The 21,096-nt window shown below is 37.8% G+C and overlaps 1 protein-coding gene across 9 annotated transcripts in view; it reads left to right on the forward strand.

The window, feature by feature from the left end:
- Positions 1-19,925, forward strand: part of PCM1 (pericentriolar material 1) — a 90,187-nt gene extending 70,262 nt beyond the window's left edge. For all 9 annotated transcript variants that reach the window (XM_058669883.1, XM_058669886.1, XM_004597818.3 and 6 more), the window contains 13 exons: positions 922-1,042; positions 2,544-2,699; positions 3,439-3,575; positions 8,891-9,025; positions 11,230-11,427; positions 12,838-12,900; positions 13,117-13,252; positions 13,515-13,672; positions 15,085-15,154; positions 15,626-15,882; positions 17,990-18,082; positions 18,170-18,284; positions 19,583-19,925. In XM_058669883.1, the coding sequence (XP_058525866.1) occupies positions 922-1,042; positions 2,544-2,699; positions 3,439-3,575; positions 8,891-9,025; positions 11,230-11,427; positions 12,838-12,900; positions 13,117-13,252; positions 13,515-13,672; positions 15,085-15,154; positions 15,626-15,882; positions 17,990-18,082; positions 18,170-18,284; positions 19,583-19,608 (1,665 nt within the window). In that variant the 3' untranslated portion in view covers positions 19,609-19,925. The remainder of the gene's footprint in view (positions 1-921; positions 1,043-2,543; positions 2,700-3,438; positions 3,576-8,890; positions 9,026-11,229; positions 11,428-12,837; positions 12,901-13,116; positions 13,253-13,514; positions 13,673-15,084; positions 15,155-15,625; positions 15,883-17,989; positions 18,083-18,169; positions 18,285-19,582) is intronic.
- Positions 19,926-21,096: the final 1,171 nt, after the last annotated feature.

Below are 21,096 nucleotides of genomic sequence, written 5' to 3' on the forward strand. Positions count from 1 at the left end.
TCTCATCTGTGGTGCTAGAAATCTTATGGGGAGGCTGTGATGCTCATTGACCACACAGGGATGCAAAACAACTTTGAGTTGATGGAAATAATGTTTAAAATTTTTTTTCTGGGCCCGGTGTGGTAGCCTAGCAGGTAAAGTACTTGCCTTGCACATGGTTGGATCCCATATGGGCACCGGGTCTCATCCCGTCAGCCCCGCTTGTGACCTTGGAAAGCAGTTGAGGACAGCCCAGTGCTCTGGGACTCTGCACCATGTGGGATACCAGAAGAAGCTCCTGGCTCCTGGCTTTGGATTGGTGCAGCTCCAGCCGTTGTGACCACTTAGGAAATGAATCATCGGACAGAAGATCTTCTTCCTGTGTCTCCTCCTCTCTGTACATCTGAGTTTTCAATAAAAAAAGATTTTTTTTAATGAATTTGTTCCATGAATGTATATATTTGTCAAAGTTTATCAAACTGTATACTTAAAATGGGTACATTAATATATGTGAACTACACTTCAGTAAAATTTGTTTTTTTTAAATGAGCAGTGCTGTCATTTTTTTTCATGATTTAGTAATATGCTAGGCACTGTTAAGAACTGGAAGTAGGAAAATGTCACTGCAGGTGTAGAGATGATTTAAAATGTTAATTAAGTTGGCCATCCTATGATTTAATCATAGCTAGCTCTGTATATTTTTACCTACATAATGACACTTATTGTACAAGGTTACTTAGTATTTCATTGTTCTGTGGCTGTGTTCAATCTTTATCTTTTAATAACTTATATCACACTCTTTTTGGATGGAGTACTCAAGTAACACAAACATCTCTTAGGTATAAAGTTTTGTGGAAATACTTATTTTTCCTGTAAGTTTTAATGTAACAGTTTTAAGTGAAATATTAGTGATTTGAGTTTGTTTATTTTACCATAACTTAGGAAACTTTTGAGAAGAATTTTGAAAGAGAAACACATAAAATAAGTGAGCAAAACGATGCTGATAATGCTAGTGTCATTTCTGTATCTTCAAATTTTGAACCTTTTGCAACAGATGATCTAGGTAAGAATTTTTTTAGTTTTAACACACAGAGAAGTCTAAACGGTGCAAACGGTTTGAAAGAATATGAATTTACAAGTATCCATCAGTTAAAATTCAAAATCTTCTATTAACTCTTTAACCCTCAACAGATCATTGGATCTTAATGACTTTCATAAATGAGGTAAATAGGGATTTTACGTACTTTGCTGTTTCTTGTGAAAAATAAACTTTCTGACTTAAAGAGTAGGCAGAAAAATATTAATTTCTCATTTGAGGGAAGGATCCTTAAAAGTCATCCAGCTAATAGGAAAAATTCAGACCTCATCAAATTATATTTTCAATAAAAATACTTGATAATCTGAGTTAAGAATTCAGATTTCTTACAACCAGTGTTAAGTTGTTAGTTGCTATCTAACTGCATAAAAGTATGGATTTGAGTTTTCTAATTCTGATCTGGCTCCCTGCTAATGTGCCTGAGAAAGCAGTGGAAGGCGACACAAGTACATGGGTTCCGATTGCCCACATGGGAGAACCAGAGGGAGTTCTGGGCTCCTTAGTGCAGCCTGACCCAGCCCTGCTGCTGTGTTCGTTTGGAGAGAACCAGCACATGGAACATCTCTCCCCCTCCCCCCACACTACCTTTCTAATAAATAAATAAATCTTTAAAATTTTAAAAAATTTCTTCGCATAAATAACATTTGGTGAACACACTGCATTTTTTCCCGCTGAGTAATAAGTAAAACTTAGCAAGTTGCCTAACTTCGAAGAGGAAAAACTGAAGTCCTAGACTTGGAAAGGTTAGGGAAAACAAGATTATGTAGATACCTGATAGATTTCATGCTGTGGCCTATCAGAAGGTTCCTGAGGATTCAGTCATACTTTTCAGATGTTTATTTGATAACATATTATCTTAGTATTCCAGTGTTTGTTCCTGTAACAAGAAGATTTATATAATTCCAAAGACATTTTTCCACTATAAGAAAAAGGGCCAAGCCTTGCCCTATCATTAGGTATCTACCTTTTACCAAAACACAGTCATCCTTTTACCTCTCCTGTCCTCCTGTCGAAGGTCCTAAGCTGTAGTTCCTGAGTAGATAGTTACAAAGTGCGTCCTTGAATCCACCTTGTTATAGAGAATTACTCTGTGGTTGCCTTCTCCCCTTTGGGTTGTCATGCCCTTTCAGTGTCTGAATCTTGCCTATTCACATTAATTTTTATTTTTTCTGTCCCTCATTGCTTTACGACTAGTTTCATCTGAAGTGAACATACGAGAATAGGGCAATTTTATTGATAGACTTTTCCATGTTGTACTAGCTTGTCGTAGATTACATTGTTTTCATCAGAATTTGTCTAGATTTGAACTGTTTAAGTGAAAAAATAGGATATGATGAGGAAAATAATGGGCTTAATATTCTAAAAATACCCACTTCCTATTTCAAACATTATTTTTTGGTATAAATTATGAGGACTACATGAAAAAGCTTGCTTTTACATGTTAGAAATATTTCTGCTCCAAATGCAGGTAACACTGTGATTCACTTAGATCAAGCATTAGCCAGAATGAGAGAATACGAGCGTGTAAAGACTGAAGTTGAAAGTAACTCAGATGTGAGATGCCCCTGCAGGATTGAGGATGAAGATGGGGCTGTTGCCACTAACACAGTTAGTAATCTAGAAGGTATGTGTATGGATTGATTAAGATAGTTACATTTGGGAAAAAAAAAAGTTGAGGGGAAGATGGTATTTGTGCAGTGACTAAGATGCTCTTCTGGATGCTGGCTTCCCTTTTCAGAGTGCCTGGGTTCAAGTCCTGCCTGTGCTTCCAGTTAGTCCAGCTTGCTCTTAATGCGCATCCTGAGGGGCAGCAAGCAATGGCTCAAGTGACTGAGCTCCTGCCATCCTTGTGGAAGCCCCATATTGAGGTCCAATCCCAACTACTGTAGGATATTGGAAAGTGAACCAAGAGACTGAAGATCTCTCAGTCTTGGAATCTCTGAATTTCCAAGTATAAAATTTTTAAAATTAAAAGCCCTGTCTAATAGGATTTTTTGGGGGGGAGGGGGTGCCTTTACTATTTTACTCTAAATTTTTCATTTGTTACAGTAATCTGAGCCATTACTTGCTGCCTTCAGGGTGTGCATCAGCAGGAAGCAGATTGGGAGGTGGGTTGGGACTTGAACAGGCACTCACACGTGATTTACTGGCATCACAAGTTGTGTTCTAACTTCTGCAGCAAGTGACTGCCTTTAGAGTTTTCTTTCAGTTGCCCAGGATGCTAATACTACGTGGATATTTCTTTGTATCATTTGGCATGAAAGTATGACTTTCTATAAAATTATGCATAAATTCAAAGATATAATTATATGGGCTTTTTTTTTGCTAATTTTGTTAATACAAAATTTTCTTCTTAAAAACAGAGACTCCCAATGTTGAGAATCATAGTTCACAGCAGCCTGTGAGTGATGTTTCAGCCATCCCATGTCCTAGAATTGATACTCAACAGCTGGATCGACAAATTAAAGCAATTATGAAAGAAGTCATTCCTTTTTTGAAGGTAAACAGTGATCTTAATAAATCAGTAATCATTCTGTAGCTTGCTTTTTAATTCATATAAAAGATGGAAGGTAAAAAAATGGCTTCTAGTTTTTTATTCAGAGATAGCCCTAACAACATCTTCTGAATCTTTCTGTTCTATTTTGCACATGTATATGCTTATACTGCTTTTTAAGATTTATTATAATCATCTTTCAAGAGCATTGTTCTTCTGTTGTATAGTTTTGAATGGTTACAATGGAGGGCCCAGCCTGGTAGCCTACTAGCTAAATCTTCACTTTGCATACGTCAGGATCCTGTATGGCAACCAGTTTGTTTCCTGCATTGAAAAGTAGACATGGATTTTACCTGTTACCTACATACCATAGAGAATATTAAAATTTGTTGATGAGATGGTGTCTCTTTTCAGTTGGATACTGAGAGAACGTTTCCAGAGAGGGAACATGTAAGCAGAGATGTGAGCAGAGTCAGCATAGAACCAAGGTCTTTCTGGTTTTAGCGAAAAGATCGAAAGGTAGGAATTAGCTGGCTATTAAAGGAACTGAATGGAAACCTGTGTGAAGAGAGAGAATTTGTGTGAGATTACATTGAAAAAAGGCAGGAGTCAATTGAGGACATGACTAGAAATTTGGATTTTGCTTGAAAGTTCAAAAGGAAACTGCCTAGGTTTTTACCAAGGCAGAATGAAAATGTTTCTTTGTTTTGGACAATTGATCATGATGTTTCAGGAATGAAGGAAGATCAGATAAAAAATGGTGACTTAGACAAAGTCCAAGTGGTAGAGAATGGGGAGAAGTAGGCAATACATTGTAGAAATCAAAAGGTCCTAGCAAAGATTTACCCCGTTCTTAAGAAATAAGAAGTGCCAGACCTGACATGATGGCTCAGTTGGCTAATCCTTCCTCTGCAAGTGCCGGGATCCCATATGGACTACCAGTTCATGTCCTAGCTGTTCCACTTTCCATCCAGCTCCCTGCTTATCACTTAGGAAAGCAGCAGAGGATGGCCCAAAACCTTGGGACCTTGTACCCATGTGGGAGACCTGATAGAAGCTTCTGGCTCCTGGCTTTGGAGCAGCTCAGCCCCAGCCATTGTGGCCACTTGGGAGTGAGTCATCAGATGGAAGACCTTTCTCTAATCTCTCTTCCTCGCTGTATATATAACTAGTGGATAGAAGCTGTTTCTGTCAGTCTCCCCTTCTCTCTGGAAACCTGCCTTTGCAATAAAAATAAATACATCTTTAAAAAAAAAAAAGGAGGGCCCAGCCCAGTAGCCTACTAGCTAAATCTTCACTTTGCATATGTCAGGATCCTGTATGGCTACCAATTTGTTTCCTGCATGTTCAACTTCCCATTCAGTTCCCTGCTTGTGGCCTGGGAAAGCAGAAGAGGTGGAGGATGGCCCAAAGCTTTGGGATGGTGCACCTGCATGGGAGACCTGGAAGAATTCCCTTGTTCCTGGCTTCAGATCAGCTGAGCTTCAGCCATTGCAGCCACTTGAGTGAACCAGCAGATGGAAAATTTTTCTGTTTGTGTCCTTCTCTCTGTAACTGACTTTCCAATAATAATAATTGAAAAAAGAATTGTGAGGCATTAGAGTTTCTAACTCATGGTAAAGATTAACAATAATCAGTACATATATATTTGTGATTGTTATGTCTTCTTGCTAAACTGAACCTTTTATCAAAATACAATGTTCTTTAGCTGCTATTTAAAGCCTGTGTTAACTGATATCATGGTAGTTATGCCTGCTGGCTTTTGATTTGCACCTGCCTGGTGTATCTTTTTTTTTTTTTTTTTTTTTTGCCTAGTGTATCTTTTCCTTACCATGCATGGTCTGTGTCTTTGAATTGAGTTTCTTGTAGGCAGCATATGGTGGAACCATGGTTTTTTGTCCAGCCAACTTTAGGTTGGTGAATTTAACCCATTTATATTCAAGGTTCTTATTGATACATAAAAACAAGGACCTGTCATGTTATTGATTGGGTTATGATTACATGTGACTGTGAATTTGCTGTTTACCTGTGTCTGTTCACTTCTGATGCAGGCCATCCTTTGGATTTCTTCTAAGGGTAGTCCAACAGTAGTGAGTTCTGTATGTTCTGATTATATCATCTCACTTTCTTTTGGGCTGTAGGGTTTCCACTGAGAAGTCTGATGTCAGTCTGATTCATTTTCCCGTGTATTTACTTTGATATTTTTCTTACAGTCTTTAGGATTCTCTCCTTGCCTTTAACATTTGATAGTTTGATGACAGTGTGTCTTCCCTTTTTCGGTTCACTCTGCTTGGGGTTCTTTGAGCTTCATGTATCTGGATGTCCCTGTCTCCTTCAAGACCTGGGAAATTTTCAACTTTTACTTTATGTCACAAGTTCTCTGCTCCTTCAGTAATACCTATAATATAATATTTGATTGTTTAATGGTAGCCCATATTTCATGAAGGCTTTCTTTATTCTGTTTAATCTTCATTTGAAGGGCAGAATTACACAGAGATAGAGAGACAGATCTTCCATCCACTCATTCACTCTCCAAATGTCCACAGCAGCCAGAGCTTAGCCAATCTGAACCCAGGAGTCAGGAGCTTCTTCTAGGTCTCCCACATGGGTGCAGGGCCCAAGGACCTGAGCCATCCTCGGCTGCTTGCCCAGGCCTAATCAGAGCAGCTAGACACAAACTGGCACCCATATGGGATGCTGGATGCACAGGCAGAGGCTTTTTTTTTTTTTTTTGTCTTAATTAGGTTTGTTCAAAATTCTTATCCTCAACTTCAGAAATTATTTCTACTTGGTCTATTCTGCTGTTAAAGCTCCAATGATATTTTTAATTTCACTGATTGAAGATATCATCTCTAGACTTTCTGGTTGGTTCTTATTTTGAGTTCTGTCTCCGTAATGTTTTCATCATTTCTTTAATCTGTTCTATATTCTCTTATATCTCATCGAGTTTCTTTACAATCATTATTTTGAATTGTATATGTGTCATTTCATAGATTTCCTTCAGTTCAAGATCTAATCTAAATCAGGTGGGCAAAGTTGTTCACCTAAGTTAGACTTCCTCTTTCTTCATTGAGTGAAAAAGCTGAATCTTATAAACCCTGAAATAAATCAATTTTACTTTCTTTTTATATTTTGCCCACACTGCCTGTCATAATGGGCACAAATCAGCAGCATCTGTCAACTCCTTAGCTTTCTGGAGCCTTCACCCCTGGATCTGATGCACTTCATTGCCATCCCTGCCCACACTCTAAACACAGCTTCCCATATGTGCTTTCTGTCACATGTCAACATTGTTAAAAGTTGTCTTCTTTATCAAAAATAGAAAATTCCTTTCTCTTCTCCTCCTGGCTGAAGTATTACTTCTTCAGAGGTATTTGCCTTTATGTCTGGAATGTTGCTGTGGCTTCTCATTACACCAAGCCTGGAATTATTTTGTGATACTGTTGCGTCAGCAAATAATGTTTCCTGGGAGCTAGCTCCAATGTGTTACATGGTAGATAAGAAAGTTTAAAGTGTGCCACCAACTCAACAACACTCTTTGTTGTGATGAATTATTTACATATCTGACTTCTAGTATTTGACCTTTGAAGACAGACAAGATCTTTTTTTATATATATAAATTGCAAGATTTATTTACTTTTTGAAAGGCAAAATGACAGGGACAGATAAAGGGAGGAATCTTTCACCCATTGATTCATTCCCCAAATACTTACTGGGACCAGGCCAGTCCAAAGCCAGACCCAGGAGCTCTCCATTGGGGTTCTGGCAGGGACCCAAGTACTTGGACCATCATCACTGCTTTCCCCAGGCATATTAACAAGGAGCTGAATTTGAAGCAGAGTAGCCAGGACTGGAACAGTTCTCTCATACAGAATCCAGGGTTGCTAGCTGCAGCTGAATACACCACACCAGAATGCTGAACCTAAAGTCAAAGAGGTGTTGTTAGGTATAGTGTAGTTTGGCTACCTTATTTTACAGATTCCTATTAAGGGGTGAACTGACTGGGAAAAGGCTATAGAACCGTGAAATTAATTGACATTGGTATTTGGTAGACTCAGGAAGTTAAACCTGATTGAGATTTTTTTTTTTAACTCCTCACTTGCTTCTAAAAAGCAGTTAAAAATGAGACCTGCCTGAAATGGGTTGGGGTGTTGTTCCTTAGGCAGTTTATTAATGTCTAGAGACATTTTCAGTTGTAACAAATGGGGAATAGAATGAAGGTGGAGAGGCCAGTGTGCTTCTAAACATCATACAGTGCACAGAATGTCAATAATGCCAAGGTTCAGAAGCTAAGTAAGAATTTTTTTTTTTTTTAAGATTTATTCATTGTATTACAAAGTCAGATATACAGAGAGAGGAGGAGAGACAGAGAGGAAGATCCTCCATCCGATGTTTCACTCCCCAAGTGAGCTGCAACGGGCCGGTGCGCGCCTGTCTGAAGCCGGGAACCCGGAACCTCCTCCGGGTCTCCCACGCGGGTGCAGGGTCCCAATGCATTGGGCCGTCCTCGACTGCTTTCCCAGGCCACAAGCAGGGAGCTGGATGGGAAGTGGAGCTGCCGGGAGCAGAACCGGCGCCCACATGGGATCCCGGGGCGCGCTCAAGGCGAGGACCTCAGACGCTGAGCCACGCTGCCGGGCCCCTAAGTAAGAATATTATAATAGAGAAGGAGCTGGGTTGTGAGTATGGTTGTAAGACTGTTGACATGAATTGAACTGTAAACATAGAGAGGCAAATAGAAACTAGAGCATGAGTAGCTGTGATAAAAAATTGATGAACCCATTTCTTCTAAAGGCCATTATCTTGTATAGAAAATCAAAACGATCAGGCTTCTCAATGTATGTAGCAATGTACAGTGAGTTCTCTTTTATTTTCTTTTTGAATTTATTTGAAAGGCAGAGTTAGAGAGGAACAGAGAGAGATATTTCTTTCATACATTGGTTCACTTCCCAAATGGCTGCATTTGCCAGAGCTGGGCTAGTCTGAACCAGGAGCCTCTTCTCTTCTGTGTGGGTGCAGGAGTACAGGTATTTGGGCCGCCTTCTGCTTTCTCAGGCATCTTAGCAGGGAGCTGATTTGGAAGTAAAGCAGCCAGGATTATAGCTTGGACCCATATGGGATGCTGGTGCTGCAGGCAGCAGCTTTACCTTCTATATCAGCGCTAGCCCCAGGTTGGCTTTTCTTATGGATGACTTTTCCAAGTGTACATTTGAAGGTTGACACACCATCTACATAAGAACAACAACATTTCATGTTATATGGATAAGTGTTTTTTCAACAATAGGTAAGTTTGTATTCTAACCATTTAGAGCTTTTCTTAGGAACACATGGATGAAGTATGCTCTTCTCAACTTCTTACTTCAGTAAGACGCATGGTTTTGACCCTTACCCAGCAAAATGATGAGAGCAAGGAGTTTGTAAAGTTTTTTCATAAGCAGCTTGGAAGCATATTACAGGTAAGAGTTTTTACTGATACAACTTAACCAGCGTGTATTATCTGGTTAGGATTTTGTGGGGGGTTGGGAGGGGCATACTTCCCAGCATTACACCATTTTTTTTTTAAAACAGACACCATTTGTAGCATCCATTTTGGATGACATTTTAAAAGACTTTTGAATTTTTCTTAATCTAAAAAATATAATCTGTGTTAACTTGATAATCCTTACAGCATTTTCCAGTTCCAGTAAAACTATTGATTTGACTTTTCCGCTGCCCACTTACAGCATTTCAAGTTTGGAATGTTTAGAATGTGTTTAGAATGTGTTCTGTTACTTTTTAACAAATAATTTTTAACTTAAACCTGAAAAATTTCAGATCTCATAAGTAATAGATTTAAGACCAGTGATTATGAGCAGGGAAGATTTTACTTCCCTTGAGATGCTCAGCTATGGCTGCAGCCAGTTTGTCATGGAAGAAGGGAAAAGGTGCTGGGGAGAGGCTAGGCCTGCTGGTGAACATTCGACAAGACACACTGCAGCTTCCCACAGCCACCAGTTACCCTGTCCTAAATGTCAGCAGTGCTGAGATTGAAAATGTCCTAGGTTTGTGAAGGACCCTCATCTGTCACTGCATCCGGTTATTACCATTACATAGTCATCTCTTTCCTCATTGAGGCAGTTAACATTGTTACTCCGACTAGATACCACATTTTCTCATCTGATCCCACAGTTTCCCTTGAGTTGTAGAGATAGTATTATCACTTTATTCACTTTTTAAAATCCTAGCTCAGATGCAGATGTACTTTTTAATCTTGTTTGTATTAAGGCTAAAGCGTAAATTCAATAATTGTCTCTAAATTGTTCAGTTGAGTAGTACTTATGTGTGATTTATGAGGAATGTAAGGAATCAGTGGTGTTGTGCATTATAGACACTTTTTAACAGCAATCACTGGCAAAATTTGCTGACAGAAAATGACTGGGAAGAATGTTTTTAAGAAATATCTGAAATATTAAAATATTTAAATGTAGCTAACTTATTCCTGCAGAAAGAGGTAACTTCATTTTAGAATAAGGCAGAAAGAAATTCACAATTTGAGTATTTTTATCACAATTAATGTAGCTCTTTCATAGTTTTGTCCATTATATAATTATGGACGGAGTCCAGAAAAATAAGGTTTTTTTTCCCCTCTATGTCCAAGAAAACTTGATTTCTTTAGTTTCACCCCACTCTGTTTTGCAGAGGAATATGCTGAAAAATTCATTTACATTAAGTATTGCATAGAATATTAAAAGAATGTAGCAGATTTGTTTGATGTTACATTTCAACATGAATAAAACTAAAGTTTATTGATTCTGAAGGAAAAATTTAAATTAGATTATTGATTACCTTTTGTAATGGGGGAAACTTTAAAAGTACCTGGTTAAATAAGGTAGATTTTGTATTTTCTGTCCTTACTACTGAATTATATTGATGGGGATCTCAGAAATTTCTTGTGATAAGATTATTTTAATGCAAAAAAATGAGTTGTTTTTTTTTTTCAGAATACTCTTACTCTGTGGACTTTTTGAAGACTTCTCATGCTTCTCCTATTGTTTCTAGCAACTTCGGGGAGATTAAGAGTCTCCTGTTTTAAAATTTAATATCTGTGAAAAATTCCTGTGTTATTCATTTGTATACAAGTTATGTGTGTGTTTATACATATATATGTGTGTGTGTTTTAAAAGAAATCAGAGTTAGAGAGAGCTTGGGAGGGAAAAGGGAAGAGAGGGCAAGGAGGGAGAGCAGCCGGGAGCTTCAGCACGTAGGTGCAAGGGGCCAAGTGCTTGAGCCCTTTTCCACTGCTCTCCCAGACCCTTAGCAGGGACTAGGTAAGAAGTGGAGCAGCCAGGACTCCAGCTGGAATACGGAATGTGGGCGTGTCAAGAGGCAGCTTTCTAAGAGGCTGCAACACCAGCCTGGCAATTACCTTAACTAGGAATTCAGCATTGTAACTGTATGTTTTTTCTCATCTATCTCCAACTCTGTGAAGCGAGATAGCAAGAATCTTACTTAGTAATATGGTACTGTTCTTTATAATTATTAATTTGTTTTCTTAATAGTCATTAATTTTATTTTTCAGTACTTAAGTGTTATAATTTAAACTTTAACCCTCTTCATTGTTCTGCTCACTAATGAAATTTACTGTAGTCTTAACATTTTTATCTTGTTTATTTCTGAATAGGATTCACTTGCAAAATTTGCTGGCAGAAAACTGAAAGACTGTGGAGAAGATCTTCTTGTAGAGATATCTGAAGTGTTATTTAATGAGTTAGCTTTCTTTAAACTCATGCAAGATTTGGACAATAATAGTATAAGTGTTAAACAGAGATGCAAAAGGAAAATAGAAGCAGCTGAAGTGATACAGTCTTATGCCAAAGAGGTAAATAGTGATTTTTATTTTAGAAGTAGTTACCATTGGTATATAAATAGTTATTACTAACTAAAGTCCTGTTTGACACCAGCAGAAGTAGTTATTGTGGCAACATTATTTAATCAGATTATAAATTAGTACATGTGCTAGAAATGCATTGAGTCTCAAGAGTAGCAGTAGGCATGAAAGATCATGAATGTAGATAGCAGTTGATATTAAATGTACATTGTCAGAGTCCAGTTCACTTGATTGCCACTCGTTCAGTCCCTAAAGAGGAGAGAAGGGCTGGGGTTTAGTCCGTGGGAGTTACCAATCCCCATAGATGCTGAGAAGGTAAGAGATCATACTCTACAAATACACATGCTTGTATGTTAGGGCTTTGGTTTCCTATTCCAGGAGTTCTTTGTACCATGTCAAATTGGTCTTTTTTTTTTTTTAGGTGAAAATTCTTTTAAAATTTTATTTATTTTAAAGGCGTAGGGAGGAGAGTGAGTGAGTCTTCCATTTGTTGGCTCATACCTAACATGATAACAATAGCCATGGTTAGACCAAGAGACTGAAATTGTATCCAGTCTCCCACATGGGTGCCAGGGGCCCAGACATGTTAGCAGGAAGCTGGTTCAAAAGTGGAGCTGGGGCTTGGACTGCTGTCCATGAGGGATGCCAGTAGCTATTTAGCACCAAATTGGTCTTGATCACATGTGAAATTGAACTTGTTACTCCTCATGTTGATCTTACCGGGGAGACCTTTTCTGTAGCTGTACTTGACTCTGGCTGTACTGTTCATGAGAGGGACAGCGCATCAAGATGATCTGTTTCACATTTTTCATGTTTATAATTTTAGGCATAAATTTCAGATAATTTCAGCCATTGCTTACAGCTAGAGCCCATGCCCTATGAATTCATGGCATAACAAATGAAAGAAAAAAAGACCTCTGGACTCTTTAAAAAAGAGGGATGCGAGGGAATCTAGCATCTTAGTATGCAGCAACAAGCATTTTGATCCTTGATCTGGTAAAGAATTCTCGTGGCTGTTTCCTAATTGTTCTGGCATGTACTTCTGGGTGTATTTAGTACCATTTGTTGACATTGGTAAGACTGAATGAGGATGGGGTTTGGATTAAGGAACTTAATAAACTTGAAATGTTTTGTATGAGCATACTTGAGGGAAAACGGAATAAACAGTAAACGTATTTTAGTGCAGAAAAATTTTGAATTGTGTGCACTTTTTCCCATTATATGCTTTTCTATAAACTTTTTGAAGACTTTGCATCAGTAGACTAGTCAGGTGGGCAGTGTTTGACAATTCAAGACATTATAATAATAAATTTACACTTGTGTGGAAAGCCAAAAATATAGCATTTTGAAAGTTTATTGCATGCTTAAATATATTGCTAAAATTTAACTCATTTACTATAGGCCAAAAGGATTCTTGAAGGAGAACATGGGTTGCCTGCTGGAGAAATTGATGATGAAGATAAAGTACGTACTGATTCATTTGTGCCTAGAAATGATGGTTCTTTAAAAAATTTAACAGCTTTTACCTTAGTGCTTGAAAAAGCAGCATATCATTAAATGTCTCTTCTGGTAAGCTTTGTTATTTTAAAAATGAAACCAGGCTGTCCAAAATGATTCTCTGTATTTTTATTAGATAATGACCATTCTTTTTTGTGATAAACCAAATTTACCTGTGGACAGGATAAGGATGAGACTGAAACAGTAAAGCCACCTCAGACATCTGAGTTGTATGGTGATGAAGGTCCCCAAAATGTAAGGTCTGATGTTTCTGATCAAGACGACGACGAAGAAGGTGAAGGCTGCCCAGTGTCCATCAGTAAGTTGAAGGCTCCGCACGTGTTTATGTTCATTCCTCATAGGTTAGTGAATGAAGCCGTGGGGTGGAGTGTTGAAGAGTGTAGAATTCAGCATCAAACAACCAAATTTGAATTCCATGATGACCCTGACTGAATTACCTGGGCGTGCACCCTGGTTTATGGTATTCACTGAGTAGACAGTTTCACATACTGTATGTGAAAGTTGTCCATGCAAGAGTGTGATGATGACATTTACTTAGAACTGTGTCTCGGTGAATTTAGATTTGTCTAAAGCTGAAACTCAAGCTTTAACTAATTATGGAAGTGGAGAAGATGAAAATGAGGACGAAGTGGAAGAATTTGAAGAGAGCCCTGTGGATGTCCAGACTTCGCTCCAGGCCAACACTGACGCTGCAGAAGAGAGTGAACATGGCTCTCAGGTATTCCAACACAGACCAGCCCACACTCCGCCAGGGTTAATTACTGCCAACAAGTTCCCCTTGTCAGACCCCAGCCCCATTGTGCAGACCTCTTCAGTACTCTTGGTAAGATCTGAAAGACTAGTTTATTTTCATAATTAGCAATGTAAAAGGCATTTTAATGTTTTTTTTCATGCCAAGTCTTAAAAACTATGAGATACTTTAGAAGGTGTGGAAAATTGATCTTCATACTTTCCCTCCCAGTTGTAGCTGGAAATTTTATTATAACATGCACATTGCTAAAAGCATGTTTTTTTTAATTCACTTTAGTGGGCAGTCAAGGGTCCTTTCAATCTATATCATTCGTGGATAAACTTTTTTTTTTGGATTCTCCCCACAATTTTAATTTTTTCTTCTTAATATTGTCTAACCTTTTGAAGTAATCGTCTCATTTTCTTCTTTCTTTTATTGTTGCACTGCCTTATTTTTACTTTTGAAGATTTCCTTGTACGAAATGTATTTCAGTGGTCACATTTTTAATTTACCTGTGTGTTCATTTTAAAGAATAATAGAGCAGCAAATTGGTTGGAGCTTCCTTTAGCTTCACTGAAGGGTGCTCAGTGGTCAGGCAGCTGTCTGAACTCAGATGTTGGCACCTGCTGGTCTGCTCTTTGGGTTTGCTTTTCCAGGAGAATGTTTTCCCTCCTCTTCTTGCCTGAGGTGCATCAGTGGGATAGTTGGTGCTACAGAGTGAGCTGTGGGAACAGGGCTGAGTCCCAGCATCACACAGATGAATGCTGAATCCTTGTTTTCAATATGACATTTTTTCCCTTTCCTTATTGAGTCCCCAGGGGTGAGGCTCACTATTTCAACTTATTTAAAATAGAACCTCCCTTTTTCTGTTGTGGTGGAGGGAGTAAACCTGGGAATACATGTTTTCCGTAACCGGTTCTAAATAACTACCACTGAGCACCTGTCTCCCCACACTCTGTCGACATTGTTCTTTCTCCCAAGCTGGTACTGTGAATTAGGAAGTGCTGCTCAGGCTTTGTTTTCTCACTCTACTGAAGGGACTTAGCACTCTGCCTAAGGTACTTACTAGCACATCTTCTCCTCCTCCTGGACAGCTCATGCACTTTATGTCCAGATATTTAATATGTGTCTTAGTTTCATTTTAAAATGGAATCTGAGAAAAATAATCTAAAATAGTGAGATTTACTTTTTCAGTTCTTTGTATTATTTTGAGGAAACAATGTATAGGGTGGTCCGGAAATTGCAACCAGAGCCGCCTTCCTGCAATACTTTGAGAAGTTAATGTTGAAGTTCTGCTGTGAGCGTCTAAAGTTGGACAAAAATCATACACTAACATCCGTTGCCTTCACTGTGGCTGTAAATGTCTAGGCCCTGCTGTTGCAGTATGATTTTCTTCCTAGGTTCTACAAAATGACTTTGAAAAAACAGAGAGCACAGATGTCCCATCAGAACAAGAAACTTCTAATAAAGGTAGAAATCTAAAATCTTCAATTCTAAGACTAAAGTACCCTTTTTGTGATTAAAAAAGACAATATTTTAAAATCTAATTGTTAGCTAACAAACTAGAAGACACTTTGGCATGGATATATTTTTCTTCTCCCCATTAAGCCTTTGTGGAAAAAAATAAATAGGGCTTTATTTTTGCAAGGAGCTTTTAAAAGTTAAAAAATAGTGTATACACTCAAAAAAAACCTTCATGGAACATCTTTACATACAAACAAGGTAGAGTTTACAAAAGTACCTGTATTCCTGGATGTTTTTCTTGGAAGCTTCTAATTCATTAGCATCAAATTGCTTTTGGAAATTAGATCAATTAAATTTGAAGACCATTGCTAAAGAAAATTTAGAGCTCACTTTTGGGTCTTCGGTGCCATAATTACACTCTATCATGCATTTTATGTTATTGCCTTAACTGATGTTAAGACTTTCTTTTGATGTCAGATGACCAAGATAGCTCTCTTGTGAAACCCTGTTACCTCAACATCTTGGAAAATGAGCAACCTTTGCATAGTGCCGCTCCTCAGGACCCACCACCTACTGTTGATTCATCACAACAGCCCAGTCCTTTGCCCTTACCTTTGACTGAAATGGAAACCCTGGGGCCTCGAGTCAAAGAAACGAAATCTGCTCAGGAAACTCCTGAGAGCTCTCTTGCTGGAAGTCCTGATACTGAATCCCCCGTGTTAGTGAATGACTACGTACGTATGCTTTTCATTTCTATGTGTATTTCTTCATTTTCAGGTTCATATCTTCAGCATATAAACTGAACTCAACTTTATGTCCATAGAACTTGTTTGGAACATTTTTATTTCTCATTCATATATACAGAAAGGTGATACTTAGAATGACATCTCAGAACCTGGAAGCTGTTCTACATTTTATAGTTTTGAGAACCAAAGAGTTGAGCTGTAGATGATAATGATAACTACAGGGAGTTCAAGCATAGATCTGTGGTAGTAATGTTAACCTGTTAAACTACCCATTCTGGACTTCTCAGCTATGTAGAGCATTTCATAGGTCTTTGATAAAGTTCACATTTGAGATACAAAATTAAACAATTCAACAAAAAAAAGTGAAAATCTGCACTTAACTTTAGCAGGTACATAAGTGTAGTTTTAGTATGAAACTTTGTTACTGTTCAATTTTGTAGTGGACAGGCAGTTTTCCTTTCCTGGGGTTGAATAGATTTTTTATTTAAGGCAAGTAATTTTAGATCTTTAGAATGTGCTTCAGTTTTTAAAAATTAAAATTGATTTTCTCCTACTCAGAGTTACGTAGTTCATTAGAAATAGGGCTTATGGGTTTTTTAAAGGTTTATTATTTTTATATTAGAAAGGCAGAGTTACACAAAGAAGGAGAGACAGAGAGGTCTCCCATCTGCTGGTTCACTCCCCAAGTGGCTGCGCTGACTGGAACTGGGCCAATCAGGAGCCGGAGCCAGGAGCTTCTTCCAGGGCCTCCCATGTGACTGCAGGCACCCAAGGACTTGGGCCATCCTCTGTTGATTTCCCCAACCATTATCAGGGAGTGAATCAGAAGTGGAGCAGTTGGGACATGAATGGGTGCCCTTATGGGATGCTGACACTGCAGGCTGAGGCTTAGCTTGCTGTGTATGGCGCCAGCCCCCCTAAATTTTAAAAAGAGTAGAAAGGGTAGGTTTTTAAAAGAGTTTTGATTTACCACTTAAACTGGCAATCAGAACTTCTGGTGAGATTATACATTTAATACTGATGATTGCCTTGTCATTTGATCATATAGGTGTTTGCAGAGATGATACTTAGTTGAAATTAACTTGGAGTTAGATTATATAAGGTCTTGAGTCTGAATTTTAGGCAGAAATCCCTACTGAAGGTTTTTTTTTTTATTTTTCTGTGAGAAAATTAAAATGCTCAAAATCATATCCTATGAGGATGAATCTGATGAATGTGCGATACAGTCAAGCTCTGTTAGGAGCATCTGCTGTGATGAGCAAGATGAACTGGGTGAGAAATAGTGCAAGACAAATAAAAACCTCAGGTAGCCGGTAGAATGATGCCATTAAAAATAAGAAGAGAGCTAGGAAAGACTAGATTTTAAGTGATCCCAAAGTGTATTACTAAATTCATACCTCATCTTTCTAATTAAACCTCAACAAAGCTGATAGAAAAGTTTTGGTTTTGCTTATATTCGGTTGCATTTAGCTTGGATGCATTCTGTAAATACAAGGGTGTGTTTCAAGTTCTTTTAGGCCCCACGTATTACTCTTTCTTCCTTCAGCATACATAAACATATTGTTGTTTTAATAAAACAGGTATAAAAACACTCAGCAGTATGCTCATAATTGCATGTATGAAGCACTTCTTGACTCAATACCCATTTATTCAGAGCTAAATAGGGAAAACCAAATGATTTAATTATTGATTGTATGTTTTTAGATAAGAACACACTGTTTGTTAGCATGGATGACTTAGGCTTAGATTTAAAGAAAATAAATTCTGGGTTTGGCTCAATGGCTAAATCCTCACCTTGCAAGCGTTGGGTCCCATATGGGTGCCAGTTTGTATTCCAGCTGCTCTACTTCCCATCCAGCTCCCTACTTACGGCCTAGGAAAGTGGTGGAGGACGGCCCAATGACCTGGGACCCTGAACCTGCATGAGAGACCTAGAAGAATCTCCTGGCTCCTGGCTTCAGATCAGCTCAGCAACAGTGTGGGCTTTTGGGGAGTGAACCAGTTGTTAGAAGGTCTTTCTCTCTGTAAATCTGCCTTTCCTATAAAAAATAAATTTTTAAAAGCAATAAATACAGGTAATAAATTCGTTTTACAGGAAGCAGAATCTGGTAACATAAGTCAGAAGTCTGATGAAGAAGACTTTGTGAAAGTTGAGGATTTACCACTTAAACTGACAATCTATTCAGAGGTATTTGGTTCTCTTTATTTAAGCTTGTCTTTTTGTAACAAACGTTGAAGTGAAAAATGATCTTTATTTTTAATTTTCATTCTAAAGGCAGATCTAAGGAAAAAAATGGTAGAAGAAGAACAGAAGCACCATTTACCTGGTGAAATATGTGAAATGCACACTGAAGAGTTAGCTGGAAGTTCTCAGATGCTCAAAGAACCAGGTAAGAGTGGCGGTTCTCATCTTAGAACACTGAGAAATCATGCAGTCTTGGTACTGCGTTTCTTACTCCAAATGTCCTACTAGTAGTACCGAGGAGCTTGAGGACTGGTCACTGGAAAGGAAGCATCATTCTGTGTGAAGTTTAGTTCAGTTACTTAGTATATTTAGAATAGTCTTATTAAGTAATTTTCTGTTTTTAAAATCTTCAATTTTTGCAAAGTAAGAAATAGCTATGCATAGTTTAAGAAAGTAAGTTACCAAAGAGTTACTGATAAAGATTAAGAATTTCTTTCCTCTAGTTACTGGCTTTTAGTTCTTTTGGATGAGGCCTATATAATTAGCATTTTATGATTGATTTTTCCTGATGTTTAAAATTCAGATAACATCTTTCCCCTCCATGACAATTGTGTCTTTAATGTTGTCTTTACCTCTCCTCCCAGTTTGTAGTTTAGGTTTGTCTGGTTTTCATCTTTGCTATTTTAAAAATACACCCTGCTCTGCTTCTGTCAGCTTTGAACATCCTCCCAGCGCGCCTGCTATTCCTCTGTTGCCACCTCTGTGTCAGGCTTATTGATACTCTTACGTCATACAAAGTGAACACATTTTTTATTTTATATCTTTAATAAATAACTCATACTTGCAGAGAACAATTCTGTTTCAATATTAAGAACCAATAGGTAGTTCATTAATTTCCTTCTTGTTTGTGTGTAACAGGCCAGCTTCTGGGACACTCAATTTTTTTTACAGTTTTAAGATTGAAGGATTTTCATTTTAAACTGAATTCATATGTGATTTTTTTTTTTTTTTTTTGAGTTTTTGTTTTTTTCTGGAAACAGTGAGACTGATGGTAGGGTATCCAGTCCTGAGTTAATCTCCAAGTTCTCTGCCCACTTTTGCCTACCGCTTTCTGACAGCCACCTCACCTGAGCCTCTCCTGGTTCTGCACCAGCCCCTCCAGCTTCCTCCAGGGAAGCCCCATCTGTGTGGAGCATCCTGATGAGTTGCTGCTTTTCCTGTCTGCTTTTCTTTTGTCTAGATTTAGGCCTTTTCATAGTTCTTTGAAAAAACAAGTCAGCCATCATGGAACAATCCCTCAGGTGGGGTTTTTTTTGTTGTTATTTTTTGTTTTTTTAACAATCTTTTGTCAGGGAATTCAAGTTAAGGTTATTTTTATAAAGTAAATCCTAATTTATGTTAGAAGTGAAAGTTTTAATGGAAGAGAATGTATAAAGTAAGTTCTAGAAAGTAATGGCTTAATTTGGTAAGTGATTTATAAGGTGTTATTTTTCTATTTTTCAGAAACAGTGGGAGCCCAAAGCATATGAAGGGTCTTCAGAGGCTCATCAAGCTCCTGTCTTTATATAGTGCATATATGAAAATGACACTAAATAAACATCTGCTTTGATCTGTATAAAATGTAAATTAGTTTGACACTGCATTTTTGATAGGTGTGCTAATTTCTGCCCATGGCAGTTTTAAAACATTAGAAGCTGAATTCTGAACAGATTCAAATTTTGATTCACTGTGGGTTTTTTTTTCCTGTTTCTTTTTTAGTCTTGCTTTTATCCCCCCATTGTGATGTTTGATAACATTAAATTTAAGATGTAGTTTTAAATAAAGTTTGGACTTAACTGTAAAGTACCTTTTGGAAATTATGTTGAATTATATGCAGTAAGTCAATGTTCTGTATAATTTTTAGGCTGTTCAGAGAGTGATAGAGAGACTTATTTATTATAAAATCCAACCAATTTGGCCAGTCTCCAGACAGGCCACTGCTCACGTTCTGTTAGATGCTGTGCAAGAATAGGACTACAGTAGTCCAGGTATCTGTAAATTATTTAGACTATATATCAGTAATCCTTTTGAATCTGATTACATTTAGAAGTTACATTCTTCGAGCTTATACAATTATTAGATAGTTTCGAGAATTTCAAATCCTAAGTTGCTTCAGTCTAAAAATTTTGAAAGACTTTATATAATTAGGGAGTATTAATGCATAGAAAAGGTATCACACTTAATTTTAAATAAATCAGACTTAAGTGGGGATAAACATAACTAAATTGATGTAACAAGGCATTGGTATTCTGTATGCCATTGGATAGACCTGCTTTTAGAAATGACAGCTCAGTACCAAAGCAGCAGCGGTGGCTTCTGTGTGTGGGAGCAGCAGGTTTGCAGATGATGTCCTGTGTCAGCAACATGCATGTGAGTTTTTCCTAAGTTTTTAAAAGGTGGTTTACATCTTTATTCCAAACTTGCTATAGACACAGTAAGGTTTCTCAGAGCCTGTTAGCAGTGAATAACTCAACGTTACACAAAATGAGAAGAATTAGTTCTTAAGTAGTAATTTAAATCTGCTAACAATTGACTAAAATTCCTGTAAAATAACTTGGTTAGTATTCCTTTAAGAGTCTTGTTTGACACCTGCTGTTAACTGCAGTGTCTTCAGGGAATACTGAGTGAGGATTTTCCTAAGAAGATATTCACTGTATTCTGTATCCAGTACATCTGTCTGATTGAGACAACAGCCCATCTCGAACCATTTCTCGTCCAGTTGACCTCACCTCAGAGAACTTGGAATTATAAGTGTATGAATACTTAAGTTCTGTATTTTCCACATGTTGACCACAAAGATGGAATACTTCCCTTTTGGTACTCAGACGAAGCCTTCCCTTGTGGCTTTCTCTGCATGCATATTAAAGATGGGCCCCGAGAAGAACTGGAATTCTCTTAGTTACTACCATGGTAGTTGTTCCATCAATCTTGCTCATTCTGACTTGTTTTAAAGCTGCTATCTAGGCTGTTGTTTTCCC

This window comes from Ochotona princeps, chromosome 11 (genome assembly GCF_030435755.1).
Source record: "Ochotona princeps isolate mOchPri1 chromosome 11, mOchPri1.hap1, whole genome shotgun sequence".
Classification (NCBI taxonomy): Eukaryota; Metazoa; Chordata; class Mammalia; order Lagomorpha; family Ochotonidae; genus Ochotona; species Ochotona princeps.